The 23,306-nt window shown below is 49.3% G+C and overlaps 1 protein-coding gene across 1 annotated transcript in view; it reads right to left on the minus strand.

Moving 5' to 3' along the window:
- Nucleotides 1-23,306, minus strand: part of LOC119436382 (sushi, von Willebrand factor type A, EGF and pentraxin domain-containing protein 1) — a 696,898-nt gene that overhangs the window by 43,456 nt on the left and 630,136 nt on the right. The window contains exon 12 of the mRNA XM_049657392.1: nucleotides 1,305-1,505. Coding sequence (XP_049513349.1) covers nucleotides 1,305-1,505 — 201 coding nt within the window. The remainder of the gene's footprint in view (nucleotides 1-1,304; nucleotides 1,506-23,306) is intronic.

Consider the following 23,306-nt stretch of genomic DNA (forward strand, 5'->3'; position numbering starts at 1 on the left):
TCTCATACTGCTATCGCGTGAGAATGAATGATTCTCCCATCTATGCCGAGTGCAGATGTGAGGAGACTACCCGCACATTGTCTGTCATTGTTCCCACTTCAAGAAATAACTCTAGATTCCGTTGTGCCCTGTGAACAATCGACCTTTTAGAGCGAGATATTTTTTGCGGAACCTTCCCGCTTTCTTGGATGGACGATTTCACCTCGGAGTGTCGCACCAGGCTCGAACATGGCATGGACATTGATGCCGCCAAAACCGAAACAACACTGGAGGCCTGAACGAATATGAGATGTCAAGAAACATCGTCATGTCGTTGTCGTCATGCCATCATTGTCGTTTCGTCGTTGTCAAGGCGACGTCGTCATTCGATAGTCATTGTGCCATCGTAGCCACCGTCAATGCGTCATCGTCATTTCATCGTCGTCACGCCGTCGTTATCAAGTCGACATCGTTATACCTTCGTCATCATTCAATCGTCGTCATGCCGTCATCGCCGTCAATCCATCCTCGTCAAGCCGTCGTTGTCGATCCAACGTTTCAATGCCTTAATTGATGGTCAATCGTTCATCATCATGCCCTCGTCGTAGCGTCGATCCTCTATCGTCACCCCGTTGTCGTCTTGTCGTTGTCGCAATACACGCTCGCATTACACAAATGGACATCTCGTCAGGTTTACGTCCCGCAGTTATCGCTTGACAATCTCTACCAGATGGTTTATGCCTAATTTTACCGAAGCTAAGATCTTAGGAGCCTGACCTCATCCCTTATCAGCCCAAGCCACACGTGCTCTTTAGCACCTGAATGCAACTGACTTGAATGCTCGACTGTGGACACGCTGCGCCTTTTCAATATATGGTGCAAGTCATCAGTCCTAACGTTTGTCCCCCATAGCTATGCGAGACAAAGTATAGTTAAAGTGTCTGTCTTTCCTCCCCCTTTCTTTCTATTTAATATTCCCGACTGACTGCGTACGAAAATAAGAAATATTTTTCGGCTTTCTACCAGCGGTGGTGGACAAGCTTCTCTTTCACTCAAGACAGACAGACAGACAGACAGACAGACAGACAGACAGACAGACAGACAGACAGACAGACAGACAGACAGACAGACAGACAGACAGACAGACAGACAGACAGACAGACAGACAGACAGACAGACAGACAGACAAGACAAGACAAGACAAGACAAGACAAGACAAGACAGACAGACAGACAGACAGACAGACAGACAGACAGACAGACATGCACGCACACGGTCACGAGGTACCATGTGAGCGATTCGGGCAAGCGTGCCCTTGGACGCACCGGGCAAACACTCTGGGAGCAGGCCGGGCGTCCACTGTCCCTGCCAGCAGCGTAGCTCCGGCTGCCCCTGAACCTGGAAGCCCCGGCCGCACACCAGCTCCACCAGGGTGCCGTGGCCAATCAGCTCCGCCGGATCCAGAGGCCGCTCCGTCGTCAGCTCCCGGAACGAGCCGTTCGGCACCTCGGGCAGACTGCACGTGGCTGCGAACGGCGGCGTCGTGGTCCTGCTCAAGAATCTCTTCTTGTCGCGGTCAAGAATGCTTGCGCCACAATTTGACAGCCAGTATAAACACTTAACTGATAGTTGTTGCTTGTCAAGTGGGTGGTATTCCACCAATTCATGTGACAAACGTGCGCTTGCCAAAGAATACACGACCTCGAACTCTGTTTGCCGATAACCGTTCACGGTGTTTTATTCCGAACGGTAAGTTGCATTTGTCGATGACCGGAAACATATAGAGTGCGAAACGTTGTCATGCCAAAGCGTCTGAGATTTTTGATGGGCTTTATTGCGATATCATTTATAGGGACAGTTCAGGCTAATTGCCGCCGTGGTCACCGCCGTCGCCATTGCCGTGATGTTCCGTATAAAGTCCAATTGCAATAAGATCCTGTCGCGCTCCGCGGCGCCGTATGCTGTAGGTGCGAGGGAAAGCGTGACAGGGTGAGTCGAGAACGATGATGGCTTGATGGGCGCCGTCTTCCCGCTCTCCCAATATGTTGTGCGGGAAACGCTGTGGGGAATGGGGAGGGGAAGCCGGAAGAGCGGCGCTAGCCCGGCTGCGAATTTGGAATATCCAGAAGGTACAACGCATGGCAACCGCAGAGCCGCGCTATTGGCTTACACGCCTACGGGACGCTGTGATGTCACTCCTAGCAACGGCGCCAAGGGGCTACTCTCGTTCTCGAAGCTTTATCGCCTGGCTCTTCTACCCACGCGCCACAGCTGTGCCACGCCCGCTCTACGGCGAGCGGCCGTGGCTTGTTGTGTTCGGACTGATCGGACTGTTTTTCTCCAAGTGTTTTGTTTTTAACCGCTGTACGGACATGTTCTGCGGCTAGTGTCACGCCTGACTTTTTTTTGCTTTCCTCCGGCTGTGCGCACTTGGAGTTCAGACTGTTTTTTTTTCTCGCTCTCTCCAAGTGTTTTGTTTTTAACGGCTGTACGCACGTGTTTTGTAGGCCTGACTGCTTTTTTTCCGGCTGTGCGCACGTGATATTTGGACAGTTGTTTTTTTTTTCCTCGCCAAGTGCTTTTTTTTTTTAACGGCTGTACGCCCGTGTTTTGCGGCTAGTGTTTGCGTCTGACTTTTTTCCTTCTCTCTCTCTCTCTCTCTCTCTCCGGAGTGTTTTGCACAGCCGGCTGTGCCAACGCGGTTGTGCGGCTATGGCCGCTGCGGACAGTGATTGTCGGACGTCGACGCACTTCGCGATGGAATGCGTGAAGGACCACGTCAATTCATGCGCCGATGTTGAAGTCTTTCGTTCCAACATCACGAATGACGATGACGCTTCTCGATGGGTTCTATTCTCCAAGATTCATCTCTAATTCATGCCCAATAATTCTGTGCTCCTTACTCCTTGTGTGTATATTGTCCAAAGCGAAAACTGTATAAATTGAACTGCCATGGTTGTGTCCTTATTGCGGTGTGACTTGCATACAGCTTTTTAGATATGGTAATGTATCCCAACAAATTAAATGTTTCCCTCTCCTCCTTGGTGTTGACGTGATGTAGTGGTCGCAGAAAACAGTGTCTAATTGCAGCAGTATATACCCTCTGAACAATCTGCAGGCCAGAAGCAAGCTATATACGGAACGTTATGAATAAGGATGGAGACCAAATCATTTAGAAGGGGTGCTTTATTGATGATGATACTTATTGTCTACTAAAGCGTTCCAATAATGCAGTTTCAGCCAGTATATTAAAAAACAGTGTCCCCTGTAAGTGTCCACTATTTCGAATTGCTGTGCTTGAAATTCACATAAAGCAGTGCTCTTAAATTACAGTTTTTAGCTTGCACCATTTCCAATGATATTAATGGCAGTTGTTTGCTTTTAACAATTTTTAGCCCCGTTGTAGAATGTGAATTTCTTTTTGCAAAGCACTTTTTAAACAATATTTAACATGCACACCGCTTACGTCATAAATTTGACATTGTACATTTGGAACAACTACAAACTACCTTACATTAAGGATATCGGGACCTGGAGAAAACCAGAAAAACAAAATAAAACCCGAGAGAGTTCTTTGCAAAGTGAAGAAATTGGCACATACCTGCAACATTTATTGAGAGAACTCTGTAACTTCCAAACAAAATAGGCTATTTGAAGGACTGTTTATTACGTTTTGTGCAAACACACCTAGAGGTTAAAACAATTAATATCCAGTGCTTTGATGCCGTGTCGATGTCGAATTACATTGATACGACGTAAGCTGCAGGATAATCGCAAGGGTGCTTTGCTTCACTTTGAGGGCATCGCGCTACTTCTTATAGGTAGTAGTGGTGGAATACGACATCTCTATCTCACAGGTTCCGATCTTGTCGGAATGAATTTCACGCATCGATCCTCGCAGCGTAAGCTCCTGCACCGTCGTAGGTCTCGATTATATCAGTCGGCAGGGTACGAGGGCACTTTGGTGGTTGGGACGAAAAGTCTCGCTCTAGAAAACGCGAGGACGTCGAAGCGCGAAGCCCAGCCACGACGCACAACAAGAGACGCGAAGGGCGCTGGTGATGAGAGCCCTTTGCTAGGCTTGACACCGCGGCGGCGTCCCCACAGCCGGCAGCCAATAGCATAAACAGTCCGAATATCGCACGTGCGCACAGCCGGAGAAAAAAAAAAAAGTCAGGCGTGACACTAGCCGCAGAACATGTCCGTACAGCGGTTAAAAACAACACACTTGGTGCAAAATAGTCCGATCAGTCCGAACACAATACGTTGGCACAGCCACGGCCTCTCGATCGAGCGGCCGTGGCACAGCTACGGTGGCTAGCACAGCCGTGGCGCTAGGGAAGAAGAGCCAGGCGATAAAGCACCGAGAGCGAGAGTATAGTCGCTTGGCGCAGTTGCTTGGAGTGACATCACAGCGTCCCGCAGGCGTGTAAGCCAATAGCGTGGCTCTGCGGTTGCCATGCGTTGTACCTACTGGGTATTCCAAATACGCCGCCCGGCTATGGTGGCCCGGCCATGTGGCCCACCATAGCCCGGCCATGTCTGCGCGTGGCGTGGTAGCGCTCACCCCATCCTGGAATCTGCGGCGGGTACAAAGGTTACGTGAGTCAAGATGGCTTGTGGCTTCGTGTGCGCTGTGCTAGCCGCGTAGAATTAAACTTTGGCCAATCTACTTATAGATCTCGTAGCCGTCGGGTCTCGATAATTTCGACTAGTTTTGAAGATTCAACTGCCCGCGAACCACGCGAAACTAAAGGTCAGACCACATGCACGCTTGTCAGCGCGTGCTCACTCCTGGCCGCTCCTTATTAATGTCTTGGCAGACTTCGCTTCGTATTGAGCTATGGATAGCGCTTCATAATGCGCCCGTTGGATGTGGCTACTACCCGTCGGCCAAGCTGGTGCAGGACAAAGCCGGTCCGCACCACGTAGCACGGCCAGACTGGAGCAAATGAGCGCGAGCGCGTACTCAAGCCCAGCCATGCACAAAGCAAACGCTGCGCATACAATCTACAGTTGCAGGTAGCTGCGGTCTGCTACATATATACCGCACCGCGCGACGAGTCCGCTGGCTACGCGCACTGCGGCTCGCTGAGGACAACCGCGTTTGGCTACGTTTGGCTAAAATCCCTATATAAGAAAAGTACCGCCATCCTTTGATAAACGCCGCTTCTGTCTCTCCTGTATCTCCGATTGGACGATGATAGCGCGCGCTTTTCACTTTATATTTTCTTTCTTTCCGCCTCAGAGCCATGTTGAAAGTCCTCTGCGCAGCCGCAGTCGGCGGCGGCAGCGGCGGCGCGCGCCCGGCCTGAAAGCTTCAACGTGGACTTTCTAGGTGCGTCACCGTCGACTTGGCTTTCGCAAGCAAAAAGTAAAGAAAAAAGCAAGCGCTTTAGGAGAGGAGGCGGCGGAGGAAATAGTAGATGGCGGTGCTTTTCTTATATAGGGACTTTACGTTTGGCGCGTCGTAAGCGCCAAAATCGGAAGTAGTGGCGTTTACGTGAACATCCAAAATCAAATTTGAACTGCGCGCCACGGTGGCGTTATGTAGGCGGAGCGTTGTAAGCACGGCCCGCTCCGCCGTGGCCTTTGCAGTGCAAGGTATTGAAGAAGGAACGGGAGCACACCGAATAGAATAATACGCGATCTTTGATAGTCAATAACCCTACTTCTTCGGAACGCATTAAAGTATTTTTCGCGGCAAATTATTTCTTGAATAGTCTATTTTACCCGCCGTGGTTGCTCAGTGGCTATGGTGTTGGGCTGCTGAGCACGAGGTCGCGGGATCGAATCCCGGCCACGGCGGCCGCATTTCGATGGGGGCGAAATGCGAAAACACCCGTGTACTTAGATTTAGGTGCACGTTAAAGAACCCCAGGTGGTCCAAATTTCCGGAGTCCCCCCACTACGGCGTGCCTCATAATCAGATCGTGGTTTCGGCATGTAAAACCCCATAATTCGATAGTCTATTTTAACTGCAAATACATTTCTCGACTTCAATAAAAAGATGTTCAGGGGTGCTATGCAGGATGCGCCGAGCTTCTCGTTCGCATGAGTTTTACCCGAGTTTGCTCGATGGCACTCAGTGAACGCAAATAGCAAGGAACGTGCAATAACAGCAGGCAAAAAGAAATGTCGAGATAAAGCCACGTATGACAACATGAGTACACCCTGCGCAGCACAGTGCTTCCGCGCTTCAAGCATAGAGGACTGCGCACCAAAGCGCGCCCAGCCGCGTATCGTTATCAACGTAGCAATACCGTGACTGTCCCGCTGTCTATCTGCACACTTGCCGTGAGCCGCTTGCCACGCCTTTCTCGGGCGCGTCAAGGGCGTGCCTCCTCCTTTGGGCATTAACTTTCTATCCTCCGTCGAATGCGAACAGGGCACATGCGGTGCATTCTTGCGCCTACACTTTCTGGTTCCGTGTCTTCCACGGCTGAGAGTTCATCACTCTCTGCATTTTCCTCAATCGAATACTTTGAAATAGAACAAATACAATAACAAACATTTTATTTCTTAAAGTATCGGTTTTTAGTTTTGAATGCTATAAATTTGGGGTGACAAACGGACATCGAGTGAATTATTAAATTTTGCAGTTTTTTGCCGCGAGTGGCGACAGTGAGGCGAAAGCTTACAAGCGGATACATTGTAGAGGGTCGCACGCACGAGGGAGTTCATACGGTGAGCAGTCGCCAGGGGTGCTGCAGTGCTACTCTCGATAAAATCGATGCGATAATGACGCATAAAGTCAGTCATGACAATGATCTGTCCATTCCCTGTCTATTAGGGGAATGGCAACGCAGCGCTGCGGCATGGCTGTTCACCGCAGGTGCTTTCACTGAGGCGGCTATTAAGGCCGCCGCTTTACCAACTGAAACAACACTCTCGCGATGGAGACGGGGGCAACGGCTGTCGCTGCAAAATTGCTGTGCGGTATTGTAGGGTCCATAGTGATGCAGCACAGTGAAAATGCACCAGTTTATCTGCGTGCGCGAAGTCTCCGCGATGCATTGCGAAGAAGAGCGTGCTGCCCAGCGACACAAATCATCGCTTCTCCCCGCTTGCCCAGTGAAGGTGCCTCCGTGCGCATGCACGCAGAATTTGAGTGTGTTGTTCACTCCAATGTGCTTGCCGATTGCCTCTGGTGCTGAGCTAACAGCGATCGCAGATGGATATCGTAACGAGAGCGCAACAATCGCATTTTGGCGGGTGAGGGCTCTTGTGTGCAGTTAGGAAATTAGACTTCAAACGCAGGAAGGTGTTGCAATTGTTTAGTGGGCCGTGGTTGTGATGCAAAAATGCCATCGCACTGGATGTGCTTGCGCTGACCGCTGACCCTGTTCGCGACACTGCGGCTCCCATACATCACTGATGACAGAGCAGCCACCTCAAATGACAGCTGCGATACGTTGTCGTTGGAAAACACTACGCACTGCTCAGGATCGTCGTCCACCGCGGCGCATCGCCGCCTTGCAAGCAGTTGCATTGACCTGCGATAATTAATTTTATGCGCTACGTCGCCACAATGCAGGCAATGAACCGTGTTGTGGGGTTATCACAGCCCAAGAAGATATATGCAGAAGCCAGCGAAAGTCGACGCTTTTTTTTTTTATAGTGGTACTCAGTGCATCACCGATGACAGTGCGTTGTGCGTGTTTTATTTCGCCGGTCAAGATTGTTAATGCCTCTCAGTTCCGCACCACGTCGCTGTTGCCGAAAAGTAAGTTGGGCGTGGCCCAACCGTGGTGGGCGCACACAAGAGTTACATGCCTCGTGCGGGGCGTGACCTATGGTTTTGATTGACAGGCGAACTCGGGCCAAACTCGTACATCGCGAAACCCCCCTCGAGTTGAACTCGTGAACATGGCGGTGGCAACAGCAGCTTGTGTCATCGCATCCAGCGGCAGTAAGCGTCAATATGACCGTCTGGACCCGTTCACCTACATGACCGACGTATAGAGGTTTGCGTCATTTTTGCCTTTCCAAAACGTCAGTGCGCTGGCTGTGTAACGAGTTAGGCGAAGTCCGTCGTCTGCGGAGACAGCGTGGCGGGCAAATTATGCTTTCCGAGCACAGAGTGGTGTGATAGGCTGCGATGGAAAAGTTCATGCGATCGCTTCGGCTCTCTCCTGTTTCAAGCGCTGCTCGTCCACCGCGTCCCAGCCCCAGGCCAGGTCCGGCGTCGTCATCGGAGTACTGGGGCGCCTGCGAGCACCTGAGGTTCAATCCGGACCAACCAACCTGCGCAGGCGAAGTGGTCACATTATATTGGAAGGCTCAGAATGGACGCCGGGCTGCCTTCCGGTGCAACTGCTGCCGAAATCAGTTTTCGCAGTTACACGGTACCGCGGCACTGCATGGGCAGAGAGGCGAAGGAAGTTACTTCGCCAACACGGACCCCTCGGCCGTCCGAACGACCACCTCTCCAGGCGGAAAATGATTTGGCTCACGTACTGGGTGAGCCAAAGCGTAGACATATGGCTGTTCAGGGAGATGACCGGCAACTTGTTTCCTCTATCGGAGCACGCCATCGCCAACTGGAGGAACTACCCCATAAGTTCGCGAGGGATGAGCTGCTGGCGCGACCTCCACTCGGTGGCCTCGTGTAGATAGCGCAAATTGACGAGTGCCTTCCTCGCAGCGAGCAAAAGTACAATCGAGGCCGCCTAATGTCGGGCGACAACTTTCCGCCCAGCCACCAAAATTACGGTGGTGTTAAAGATGGTGGCCCGTGGGTCTCCGGCATTTTCTGCGCGACCAGAGGGGTGCTGCGACTTTCAAGATCGACCGACGAAAGGCGGCGACGCTAGGCGACATTATTGCAGCCAATGTTCAACCGGGGACCATTATTCATAGCGAGGAATTGGCCGCATACAAAAATATTCCAAATTTAGTGGATGCTAACGGGTCTATGCCGCAGTCTCCATTGGGAGATAGTCAACCACAGCGTGAACTTTTTGGACCCCATCATGGGCGTTCACACGCAAAAAAAAAGGAAGTTATTGTCAAACAGTGAAGCGCCACCTCGTCGGCGATGGGTACAGGGTAACTGCACCGATGCTGGAGTCTCACCTGGGATGGATGTGGTGGCACTCAACGGCCACGTGCGCTGCAAAGACCCTCTCTTCCGTTTGTTAGAAGCCACGGATCGCTCGGGCTACCCAGTATAAAGAGTCTTTCCTGCGGTTGTTAGATGCCATTGCTCGATGCTTGCCAGTATGAAGGTGCATCGCAAAGTAAAAGTAAATAAAGCGTAGTTTTCTGACCCTTGTATGAGTACGTTCCGGCATTCCCGAGTGCTTACACGGTAAGCGCGCGGCAAACCACTCAGGCGCTAGCCGACGCTCACATCGTCTCGCAGCTGGGGCAGCTTGGGTGCCTCGATGCACGCGCGCGCATCGAGGCACTCTACTCGCAGCCTTTTTTTAGCGCGAGCATCGAGCGAGCTGTTAAAAGCCCAGTGTGAAAACCGGGCGCACACCAATCTGTGCTCGGAAATGGGAGCGTAAGCACGTAACGAGCCGCACCAATCCAATCCAGAAGAAAGAGAAAGAGCAACGAGCGATCTGTACAACCCCAGTGACAAAACCAAGCGCACACCAATCGGTGCTCGGAAATGCTAGCGCAAGTACGTAGCGAGCCGCGCCAATTGAATCCAGAGAAAAAAAAAAAAGAGGAGGACGAGCGTCCCCTCGTGGTATAACGCGAAACGTATTAAACTGCTAATTAGTCTAATGCACATTCAGTGTACATCTTGTAAACTTTAAAATGCTTATAACTCACATAAATGTGACTTATATTATTGTACTAAATGCATTTATTTTGTAACTTGCTTGTGCCTGTAATGCACTCGGTGGAACGACAAACAAATGAAAGAAGGCACGACTATGCACCGACCGTATGATCACGTGAGCCCCAGTTTGTCGACCGCCCATATGGCAACGCCCAAGGGCTGATAGCCACCCAGAGTGAATCAAGATATACTAATAAAACTGGAGCATGCCGACGGACAAACTTTGTCTTGTTACCATTTGTTCGTTCATCTTGGGGCGTCGCCAGAGCTCGTGAAGATGCCGAGTTTCGCCAAACTCGGCACATCCTGCATAGCACCCCAGGGTCCATTTAGAATACTTTTTAGCCTACCTAATATCCCGTCCCTATTTTCCCCTTCATGCTTGTAGAAACTCTTAAGATCTGGTTCAGTTGGCCCCTTCCGCTACTGCGCGGTGCTTGGCGACGTCCTCTATGCAAAAAAAAAACTAAGATATAAATATAATTTGGTCCTAATAGCCCAGTAGCGTTGAACACTCTCCTGCAGTAGATTGGCGAACCTATCAGCGACGAAGTGAAAAAATGAGTGAATCGAATTAGTGAACTACCGCAAAACCTGACTGATGGTATAGTCGAAACCTCTCAACCGCACCTTGCGCGGGCGATTCTGGACTCGGACAAGCTAACGTATATCATCGCCTATGTGCGAGACTTTGCGATTAATGCCATGAAAATTACAATTTCGGATAAATTCCTGTGTACTTTGCCAATGCAATGTTTCAAAAAGAAAATGAAATTCGATATCCTAAACCATGCACAGTCACTTCCAAATTCTACTTCGTGAAGTATCTTTTTTTCCCCAAATCTTTCTGTTCTTCGCGAACTGTATCGATTTATATACATTGCAATATAGTTAAAAGATTTTACGCACTCGAACAAAACTATCAGCCGCAAAGCAAAAGTACAGCTTTATGTGTGGGATCCGCTTGGCGAGTGAAATCTATTTCATCAAGTAATTTTAACTTCTTTTCCCGTGTGATTCGATATTCCGGAAGACGATGTTTTCCCATTGAAGCCGCGTATATTCCCAGCTCGCAATCACTATAGCTAGAGGTGCTTCCCCATGTCCGTAATTTCTTACGATAAGTTGACAGCTGCAGTTGTCTGGTTAATTGGTTCTTATGCTTTTCATAAGAAACCACTTCATAGCACGACGATATTGACTGCGATTATATAATTAAAGAACGGAATAAACGAATCAATGTAGCACGGGTACGTCGACATATGCCTCATCGGTAGGCATGGCAACTCACATCGTTTATCTTTCTGTTTATCTTTCTCTTCCAGACGATATACGACACGCCACTTAAATCTGGACAAGTTAAAGAGATTGCTTGTAGCGAAGCGCAAATGTATGAATAGGTGACTCAAGAAAATCATCCCAGTTTTGCAAATAGTATTTTTTAGGGGTGCTCGATAGCAAAATTTCCGAATCGAATACGAATACTTAATAAAGAATGACCTGCCAATATCGAATAAAATATTGAATACTTTTTAAATTTCTAAACAAAATGAAATATAAAGTTTGCTTGAAATGCGTCCTGGCAAAAAAGAAATAATAAAAAAATGCTTATTTGCATTATTTGATACCTGCACGCAATGCCACTGGCAACTGGACGTCTGGCCTACAGAGGAGCTTGTAAATGATAAACAACTGCTTTCAGTTATCTGGTGAACCACGACAATGACAGTAATGAAAAGCTGCACATTACCAGATGCACGTAGAGTGTTTCGTTCGTTGAAGGAGGTAAGTATGATAGTGCAGCATCACACATTGTTTCATAAGGGGATGCAAACACAGTGAGACTTGCCAAATAATAGATCGCTTTAATTGCCTAAATCGATACGTCGAATTAGCATATAGACCGCTTGAAAGCGAAGCATTCTCATTAAATGACTGGAAGATATTGAGCAGAATTTAGCTACCCCGTGAGTTCGCTCTGGAGCTGGTCACTTAATTGCACCAGCCTCTCTTCCCCGACACTCCTATAAGTGCTGCGATACTGTATATTCCAACAGAAACAAATATACGACGATTTCGAATAGTAAATTCTCGAATCGTATACGAATCGAAACGCAAATATTACAGGGAAGCTGTATCTGGATAGCCGATTCGTCAGTCCGTCCGTCTGTCGCCTGTACGCCGAAAACTCCTCGGCGCAACCCCATGCGCATGCTTCAAAAAAAAAAAAAAAAAAGAAAAAAAAGAAGAGAGAGAGAGAGAGAAAGAGAGAGAGAGAAAGAGAGAGAAAGAGAGAGAAAGAGAGAGAGAGAGAGGCGCGTGATTGGCTGCATCAGTAGTGACGTCGTTGCTCTCCGTCACAGCCGAGCGCGCGCGCAGCAGTTTCTCTCCGGCTGCGAAATGGGTAGGCCACTCGTCATACGTATGCTCCTGAGGAGCAGGCAACTTTCGATCAGCAACGCCGCGAGCAGAACCGGGAACGAGCTCGTCTACGCCGTGTCGATGCTGCAGCCCGGGCTCAAGAACAGGCTCGTGCAGCCGAGCGCAAGCAGCAACTGCGTACCCAGGATCCGGCAGCCTTCCAAGCAGTGCTACAACGCAAAGCGGAATGCAAGCGGCACTGGCGGGCGGATGCCGCCAGCCAACACGACGAACGCAGCCGCCACGTTGAACGAAAGCGACGATGGCGGGCAGATGCCGCCAACCACGAAGCAATAATTCAGAAAGGAGCGCTTGGGCGGTGATTCTTTAATTATTGGTCTGTTATTCGAAATCTGAAATATTCGCACAACTTTAGTAATTTTGCAAAACTCACTTAACCTGGGCAACATATTAAACTAAACTATTAGGCTGCTGTTAGTATTACATGCATTATTGTTCGCTTTAAATACTCAAGTGCAGTCTACAAAAGTGTGATATATTATTTTTTTTTTCTGTGGAGTTACAGAGTCGTATCTATGAGGCTTAACTAATGAAAAAAATTTCCCCATTTGATCATTTTCTGTAAACGAAGGAATTCGAAAAAGGCAGCGCCTGAATGCTTCGTAAATATTAATTATGGAATTCGCAATACTCAATGCCCGGTGGCGTCAGAAACCACCGATTAATTAAGTGTAAAGTTATTTTGATGCCAAGTCACTCCGACACAGAGGACATGCTCAGCGCTTGCACCGAGCCGTCAAAGAAATGCTGGTGCGTTAAAAAAAATTATGTCACACACAATGTTTCAAATTGCGAGGGTTGACGAAGTATAGAAGTAGCGCTTAAATATATGGTCTCGTGCCTCAAGATCGCATATAGTCGCGCGTAATTTCCCTTTAGATCATTCAAACTGCTCAAAGCGACTCTGGCTGAGCATAAAGATGGACTGGTAATCCCTTCTGGATTTAGATGTAAGTGAATTTGCTTACTTTTGACCAACTGGCGATTCGCCTGTCGCGCACGACCAAACAAATCTATGTACAGTGGCACTCACGACGTGAATATCGCGTATGTTATCATTCATGCTGAATCAAATTATTACTGACTCTGAAAAAGGAGGATTAAAAGAAAAAAATTGATTCTTTTTCGATACACCGTCACGTAAAACGCGATAATCTTCTTGGCTTTAATTTCGTCGACCATGAGAATAAGTGGTTAAGATGTCGTCTTGCGCGAAGTAAGCTACAAGCAACTGCAAAAAGGAAAACGTTAAACACGTAAAAACATCAGGGCACGTGGACGAGTGGGACAAGATAAAACTGAGCAAAGCGAAAACGAGCGTAAAAGTTTCAAGTGCCTACGCCAACTGATTGGCGAGGAAACGTTATCCCCGGGTTTCTTTTATGAAAGACATGAAAAACTGCAGCGTGCACTATACATGCATGGAAGACAGAGACGATCGAGCCGAATTTCTCCCGGGCAGAATTGAGCCGCAACGGAAAGACAAAAAAATGGAGAGCTGAAATATTCATCCGAGACAACGAGAAAACTCTACCCAATCGCATTACAGCTTTTCGCAAGAACGACACGGTTTCAAATTCCCAGGAAGAAAACAGCATATCCATTCGGTGGGGGCAATTGGGGCGCTTATATGCAAGAGCAAAACCACCGAAGCACCTGCAGCTCAAGAACTTGCGGAAATGTTCTCTTAGACATTTACATAACCATGAACAAAAACTTGTGGGTGGTGCAAGTAAAAAGGGTGACATTGTATAAGCTGATGCGGAAACATTCGATGTCGACGCGTTTCTAGCGGCCATGGGGTTTAAGAGAAGCTTTTGAGGCGCGTGCGTAAAAAGAAAGCGGTCCTCCGGCACGCTCAGTAATTCCTGTTCATGCGAAGATACATAAAAAAGAAATCGCGAGACGGATGCGTGTGCAGCTTAATTATTTAGAGAGATAGAGAGAGAGAAAAAGAGAGAGAGACATGATTTAATGACTGCTGGAGATGTTTGCCTGGCCACACGCCTAGCATGCTACGTACTCCATACGACAATGGTGATGAGGGATACTAGGAACGCTGCTAACGTGTTTGTCACAGGGGCAAAAGTTAAGTGCCGTGCGCGAAAGTGCCACATAAGATAAACAGACATTGCTTCCCCTATAAACGTTAGAAGAACGCCTCACGTATTTTCACTGCTACCTCTTTAATGCGTACTGTGGAAGTTGCCAAATGTCAAATATGTCTATGCGACAGCCAAGACATCAGGATGCGAAGTTTCGAGTCAACTCTGGTAACCACGGATGTTCAACGTTCTGTTTGATTTTTTCGCCAAGGTAGTGAGTATATATTTGAGTTCCACTGTATTTTCTGAGCTCATGGGTGGAGGGAGGGGGGATCACTGAAGTTAACAATCGCATCGGGATGTGCCCATCAGGAGTTTGACTCCGTACTACTATTGCATGGCAGCGAATCTCAAAAAAAAAAAATAAAAAATACACGACAGCCCTTAGTGTGTCAATCCACGTGCTACATCCCTGCCAGGAAAATGTTAATGTGTATAAGCGTGCCTCGTTAGGACAGATTGCGTGGGGCCACGTCACGTAGAAAGTGCCTATCCGGAGCTCTGGATGCTAAGAATGGAGTAGAGTCGGAATAGGAGTTGAAGTAGATCGTTCGTTACGAAATGCCGGATACTTCCGCTGCACGCAGTTCACACGAGAGTTAGAGCACAAGGAACTTTAAGCTGGACCTCGTTATGAGAAGAATAGTTGGCGCCAACTGGGTATCCGCTAACGCACTGTGCTCCAATGATGCTGCAAAATGTAGAACGGTAGCGGGAAGGCATGTGCTGTGGTTGGCTGCAAAAATAGTGACTGCCATATTAAGGAATGGAATGAATCTGTGTGACCAAGTGCACAGACCGCTGCGACATCAGGACTGCCTGTGTTGCCGGCCACCCTTCCCGATGCACGGCTTTCCTCGAGGATTAAAAAATATCACTCTTCCGCCAGCGTTGGGAGAACGAAGAAGTCGACTAGTGCGGACGCGTTGACATCGGCTCCGGCTTTCACCAATGTTCTCGAGTGGTTCTCCCTGCGGAACCGGGTGATTTATGTTTAATCGAGGCGGCAAGTCAAGAGGACTCTGCCGATACCGGATTTTCGTCGGCTGAAGGACTTTTCGCCGTTCTGTAAGTATAGGCCTGGGAGTCAAATTCCAGGCCTTTGTCAGGTCCTTTCTCATGAATAGAACCGCTACTATTCTGGTGGGGCAGATTCGGTCGAGCGTGTACGGATTGGGGGCTCGGGGTACCCCACAGGGATCAGTCATCTCACCACTCCTCTTCAATATAGTCATGAAGGGTCTTTCAGACAGTCTGGGCGGCCTCCGGGGCATAGGTCACGCTCTATATGACATCACGATCTGGTGCCCAGGGAACTCCCTAGCCGAAATGGAGCAAGCTCTACAAGCTGCCTTGGATGAGACGGAGGCTTACCTCGCGGACACGAGTCTCAAGCTGTCTCCGAGTAAGTCGGAGCTGTTACTTTACAGACCGGCAAGGTAGGGGGTTAGGGGTCTGGCACCACTCAACCAGCTACCCATGGTATTGTACGCGAATAATGGGCAGAAAATTCCTATAGTCGACTCAGTCAAGATCCTAGGCCTGCCCATAGATGCGAGGGGCTGTAATGCCAGAACAATTACCCACGTTACAGCCAAGACGGATAATATGTTGAGGTTAATCGCTAGGGCGTCCAACCGAAAGAAGTGATTAGGTGAGGACAACCTCCTTCGGATGTACCACGCGTTTCTCATGAGCCATATTAACTATGTGGCATCAGCTTTAGTATGGACCGAAACGGAAAAGACCAAGTTAATTATCCTCAAGAGCAAGAGCATCAAGAGAGTACCAGGCTTGCCGATTGCAATGAGCTCCGACAGGCTAGATCAACTCGGGATGCAGAATAACATAGGCGAGATCATAGAGGCGCAGGTCACTGCCCAGGATGGTTAGGCTAAACTAGGATAGGTTAGGAGGCGAATTCTTGACGAGGTTGGCATGACTCCTAGGATAATGGAGGAACGGCGGATAGCACTGACACGGGAAACGAGGACGACCTACATGGTGGGGCCCTTCCCGCGAAACGTACATCCACAGCATAACGAGGGTAAACGTAAAGCCCGTGCACGAGCTATCTTGAAGAGAATTAGGGATGACATAGACTCTGTGGTCTTTGTCGATGCGGTGCAGTACGGGAACAGGAGAATGTTCGCGTTGTCGGTTATAGACAGGCGGGGGGTGCTTCGCTCCTCCGCCTCGGTAAGGGCGGCCACCCCGGGTATAGCAGAGCAAATCGCGGTTGCGCTGACCTTGTGACCCAGAGCGCTTGTACATTTACACTGATTCGAGAGACGTAATCAGAGCTTTCGAATCGGGTAACCTTGCTCAAGAGGCGGCCTCGTGCTCAGCAGCGCAACACCTTAGCTGACTGAGCCACCCCGGCGGGTGGCTCAGTTAACGGGCTCACGGTGCCCGCTTAACGGATATTTAACGGGCTCCTCAGCCTGGTTAACCTCCATGAATTTCCCTTATCACTTATCGCTCTCTCTCTCTCAGCGCGATTGATAACAATTCAGGAAATGGTTAATGAATGCAATACCTAGCCGGTGTCAATGGCACTATAAGAGTCCACGTGACGCGGTAATTTATTAGACAGCTTCCCCTGCCTCTCTCTCCCCAGTGTAGGGTAGCAAACCGGATCTTCCCATCTGGTTAACCTCCCTGCCTTTCCCCTTTCTTCTGTATATATCTCTCTCTCTTAAAACATTTTTAGGGTACAATTTGTCCAATTCGTACAATAGCGTACAATTTAGGCCCCCATGCGTCTCGTCTCGCATACCCATCACAACCCGGATTATCCCAGGATCGCGACCCTGGTTAGGAAAAGGATCGCGTCGACCGTTAGGTACGTTCCTAACACTCAAACACAACACCATATAGTGGAACTCTTTCCAACAAAGAGAGGACACGCCAAAACCCAAATAATCAATATCTATAGCCCACCTAAAGAGAGAGGCACGGATTTCGCGCCTATAATTACCCACGCCATGGGAAACATGGAGAGGAAAGACAGACTAGTTCTCGTGGGAGACTGTAATGCTCCACACACAAACTGGGGATACAAAAGCGATACACCCAAGGGCAAATTACTCCTTCACGCCGTAGAAAATACAGGCCTACAGCTGGAAACGCTGCCCTCGGCGCCTACTAGGACAGGGAACAGCGTAAGCGCCGACACGTACCCAGACCTCACTTTTTCGCTGAACGTTAGAGATGGTCACTGGCAAAACTTACAGGAAAACCTGGGGAGCGACCATTTCATAATAAGCTTTTCCACCACCACTCCCAAACTCAAACACGACCTCGGTTCCGCATGCTATGACGGATGGGCCGGCATATCGCCAGTACCCAGTTCCCTTAAACCCGCCGGCAAATACGGAGCAATGGGCGCAGGGCCTTAAAGAGGCCTATGAAGCCTCTACCAGAAAAAAAAAATACATTAACGACGGAAAACCCAGTAGTCGACCCGCACCTGCTACATTTGTGGGACTGCAGACGGGGACTCACCAAAAGATGGAATCGACAAAGACTAAACAGAAAATTAAGAATAAGGATCGGAGAAATCTCGGCCCAGGCGAGCGAATACGCACGTAAACTGCAAGCAGAAAACTGAACCCAGTTTACTGATTCCCTTAGAGGAACCCTATCAACAGCGAAAACCTGGGCCATCCTAAGAAGTATGATAGATCCAGAAAACACAAAGACCGCAACTACGCGAACCCTCAGAACACTAACCGGCACATACCAAGGCGACAACGACAGATTGCTTCAGGAACTTAGGCAGCGATACATTGGAACAAAAGACTCCGAGTATGTCACGCGCGGTTAATCAGGTATAGAAAACGACGCGCAAGATGCCCATCTAACTAAAGCAGAGCTTTTTGCTGCCGCACAAACCCTTAAGAAAAATTCAGCACCAGGGGAAGATAGGGTCACCAATCCCATGCTCCGCAATTTAAGCGACGAGCAGCTTGAGCGCTTAGTACACTATTTCAACGAGCAGATCTGGGAGACGGGGCACCTTCCACAACAGTGGAAAGACGCCACCGTCATACTCACCCCAAAAGCAGGCAAGGCTCGCAGTCTGCCGAACTTACGTCCGAAATCCCTCACATATTGCCTAGGGAAACTATTTGAAAAAGTAATTCACACGAGGCTCACGAATCACCTAGAAGATCGTAGCCTCCTATCAGACTACATCTACGGCTTTAGGAAACACCTATCAACTCAGGACGTATTTCTTAGGCTTAAAGAGAAGGTCCTAAGCAATATACCTACGGGAGGGGAGCACATGGTAGTCGCGCTAGATCTCAAAAGTGCCTTCGACACCATGTCGCACACGCTCATACTCGAGGAACTAGAAAGAGTAGAATGTGGTGAGAAAATGTTCAATTACATACGCTCCTTCCTCACAGATAGGAAAGCCACGATAGGAATAGAAGACATCAGGTCAGATAAATTCGACATGCCAGGTAAGGGTACCCCTCAAGGGGCCATCCTCTCGCCCCTTTTATTCAATTTAGACATGAACAGACTAGCAAGGCGACTAGAGCAAATTCCAGACTTAAAATTATCGAAAATTATCGCTTTATGCGGATGACATTACCCTGTGGGCGACAACAGGCCCTCTAGGGTACAAAGAACAAGTCTTACAAGAAGCGATATAAACTGTAATGATTTAGCAGAACAAAGCGGTATGTCCTGCGCACCAGACAAATCAGAATGGGTAAGGCTACACGGCCGAAACTATCGCAAAGATCAAAGCGTTAGCCTATGGTTAGGTAACACGGAAATCCAGGAAAAACAAAGAATCCGGATCATAGGTCTATGGCTACAAGAAAACCGCAGAACGGACTTCACTATCAAAACGTTAAAAACGACCACCAAACAAATAGCTCGCATGATAAGCAGAGTAACGAGGAAAGGCAGAGGTCCAACCGAGGCGGAGGCCATCCGACTAGTGCACGCGTTTGCACTAAATAGGGTCACGTATAGCCTGCCGTATCAAGAGCACAACCCTAGCGAAACCAAAGAAGTGGACGTGATAATACGTATGGCGTATAAAGCGGCACTAGGACTCCCACCCAGCACGTCCAACGAGAAATTACAAGCGCTCGGACTCCATAATACTTACGAGGAACTGAGGGCAGCGACTATGCTGGGGCAAAGGGAACTCCTCGACCGCTCTAAGGCAGGGAGATGTGTCCTTGCGGATTTAAATTTTCCTATTCGACCCCATTACTGCGAGAAAGACCTCATTTTTGTCCCCGAGACTTTACGAGAACAGCTGATAGTTTCCCCAATTCTGAGGCACATGAGTCCACTCTACCATGGCGCAAGGCGCGCGGCTAGAGCGAGACAACTCACTAAAAAGTTCAGCGGGCACCGTGATGTCATTTACACGGACGTCGCAAAGTCCCACCATGGTCACGTTCAAACGGCAGTAAACTACTCCACACACTCAAACATCAAAATCTCGGCCTCAGTGCGCACCCATTGCACGAGCACAGCTGAAGCAACTGCAATAGCTGTAGCAATCAGTCAAGCAGACGCAAGTCCCTGGGAACTCGATAGCGGTCCTGACAGACTCGCAAGCAGCGGGCCGGATGTTCATAAACGGACGTCTACCGCGCATTACCCTCAAGCTACTAGGCGAAACACTAGCTGCATCACATAGCATTACATGGTGCCCGGGACATTCGTGAGTCCCAGGAAACGAACGGGCGAACGCACTAGCTCGCGAACTAGCAAACCGAGCAGACGACGCCCCAAGTAAAATACCAAAGGACCACACCCCGCACGACATCCTGGAGCACCAGCGTCGCGAACGACAAATCTACGCGTTTCCGCATCCGCAGTTCGGAGTAGGAGACGATCGCAAGTACAGAAAAATCCAAACTCGCACCTTTCCGCACTTGGGACTGTGGCACACAATGTGGCCAACAGTATATGCCGGTCAACGTCCCTGGTGCGGGGGGCGGCCTTCTCTTCGCCACATTATGTGGGAATGTATATGTAGGCAACCAAACATTAACTCGCCCCTGATACTGACCTCACTCAGGGAGCCTTGGGAGGCCATCCTCGCTCGAGCTGACTTGGAGATCCAGAAGGGTCTCTTAGACCAGGCTGAGCGTACGGCAACGGCCACTGGAGTCCTGGACTAGGGACCCACCCTTCCCGCTCCCTTGCCTTTTCTTTTTATTCAATAAAGTTTTTCATTCATTCATTCTCGAAGACTATACGCGCGGGCCTCTCGGCAGTGCCATTAGGTGGCGGAGCGTGTCCAGAAAGAAGTGCGAGAGGGAAGCCCGGCTGCCGCATTACGCGTTTCTCAGCGTTCGCGCGCACCGGCGCGTCGCGTAATTCGGAGGCCACGCGCAGGCTTCGCGGCGGCGGCGCTAGATGGCCCCGAGTGTTAGGGAAACACGAATGAGAAATCCCACTGCAGTACATACCTCATACTTAACTTGTTTCGACGGTGACAATACGTCGTGTCGCTATATTGATTCAATGCTAAACGCATTACCATCGACAGTCATAGTGAGATGCGTTCCGCCGATTTTTTTTTATTGCGATAGCAATTATATGGACACTTCAACCGGATTTCTGCCGTCGGTGTCGCCGTCGCCGTGAGGTTCCGTATAGATTCCAAGGGCGATAAAATCGTCGCCGCGCGCCGTATGCGCGAACGAAAGCACGCGGAGGACGCACGCTATCACGGAGGGCGAACTGCCCCGCGCGCTATCACGGAGAGCGAACACACGGTGGAAAGCAAACGCGATCGTCGCGCGAAAAGCCGAGGGGGTATGGCAGGGAGGAAGGCGGGGCGGCGCTGTGCTCCGGCACCAAAGGCGTATCTTGCCACTCAATCTCCCACGCGTAAGCAAGAAACGGGAAGAGGGGGGGAGGGGGGGGGGTGCGCAGCTTCTCCTCTGCCAACAACTTCTCTGCCCTTTGCCTGGCGGTGCCGGTCGCCCGCTCCGTCTCTTATCTCCACACGGCTATGACCTTTCTATGCGGTGTGCATTCGCCGCTCAGTTTCCGTTGAAGCGATAGATCGCACGATTCTTCGCCCGCTGCAGCGGCTGGCTGCGCTTGCTGCCAGCGTTTTGACAGTCGTTGTCTGCAGTCATTCAGTGTGATCTATTCATGTTCGCTTGTGCGCGCTGACACCACGATTGTTATTTCAGTTAGTAAGCCATGTGTCCAAGTTTATGCAGCCGATAAAACTACTATCGCTACTCCGAATAGCTCTCTAGTAATTTGCTATCGCAATCGATGCTTTGCCTTTCGGGCGAAACTGCGACAATTTTTTTTTTGCTGCATGGATGAACCACGTTGTCGAAGGTACTTGCGTGAACAGTTTCAATGAAGTTGTTTATGCCATGACTGAGCAAAGGAACGACACTTGCAATGTGTTATTTTCTACTTGTAACACTTAAAAAAAAAAAAAACCTACAAACATTACTCGAATTACATCCCTACAGATGAATTACGTGCCAAGGCAGACATCATTTTCAAGTAAAACGAAAGCAATCTATTTACTAAATAAACTAATGGCATTGACTAATTCCTGAGTTAAAACTATACGGCACATGTTTACGTTGGAAAATTGTAGGGAATCGTTTTAAAAGTATATTTACGACTTTGTACATTTTAAAATGACCATGTAGGCCGAAATAACTGGCCTCAAATTATTCGTTCAATTTACCTGACTACGCACACGGCACCGCGAAGTGCGCCTCTCCATCCAACCCCTTGCTGACGTAAAAAGTTGTGGCGTAAAATGAAGCTGCCGTCGCGCTCCCCTCTTGTCACGAGCTAATTCCGATTGGCGGTTTGTACAATTTGCGATTGGACGCACAGTGACTTGAAAAGAAGGAGTGAGGCAGATCGCTTGCGGCGAAACTTTGTTTCACATCACCTTACTACGTCACAGTAATGTTTTCGATACTGAGATTTAATTAGGTAATTCGGCAGAACGAGCGAAACGCGGCCTCCTCATCTGACTGCAGGGCCTTAACTGGCGGGAAACGGCGGGCGCGAGGCAAGCGAACACGCGATCACAACCTTTCACTCCTCCGGAGGGAGGGGACGCCTGTGATTGGCTGGGGGTATGGTGTGATCGCGCGCGCCAGCTATGGGCGCCACGTCTACTTCTTCATGCATGTAAAATCCCACTGTAAAGAGGGTGTACGACGAACCGACAGTGGCTGGCTGACTCGGTTAGCGTGGTGGTCTGCACCTCGGAGGGTGCTGGTTCGATTCCCCAGCCCGGCGAGTAATTTTTATTTTCGCTTGGCTTGGGCTTTTTCGTACGCCAACGCCAACACCGGACGCCGACACGAGTGAGGCAATAGAAGCTTCGCTTGAAAAGGAAGATACAAGCAGAATCAACTCCAGTGGACATCTACGTAGGTGTTGTTTGTTGGTGTGATACCCACTAAGCCAAGTCGGTGCAAAAAAAGTTTATTGAAAAGCGGCACGTACCCAGAGGTACATACCCAGTGGCACATATTTTAGCCTGCATTATCTCCAAGATAGGCCCATGAAAACGCCGAGACACAAGCAAAAAACTGGGTTGAGTCGGAGGAGAATGCTTTGTATTAAAAAAAAAGTAGAATCTCCTCGGGGAGTTGCGTAAGTATTTCGTTGTAACGACGTGTTGTTGAGGGCACACAATCAACACTGCTGGTAATAGTAGCACTGCTCAGCGGCTGCGGTCGCCTTGGCGCCATTACGGTAAATAGGACAACGCTGCGGTGACACGAACTGCTGTGGAAGGCGGTGCAACGTGCAATGATGAGAGGTGGGGGCGCCAGGTGTGCTGGTGACGTTCCAATCAGACAGAGAGAGAGAGAAAAAAAAGCGGGGTAGGAAAGGCAGAGAGGTTAACCCGAAAAGATTCTAGTTTGCTACCCTGCACTGGGGGAAGGGTAAGGGGAAATGAAAGGCGGAAAGAATAGGGTAGAGAAAAACAG

Source organism: Dermacentor silvarum, chromosome 1 (assembly GCF_013339745.2).
Source record: "Dermacentor silvarum isolate Dsil-2018 chromosome 1, BIME_Dsil_1.4, whole genome shotgun sequence".
NCBI lineage: Eukaryota > Metazoa > Arthropoda > Arachnida > Ixodida > Ixodidae > Dermacentor > Dermacentor silvarum.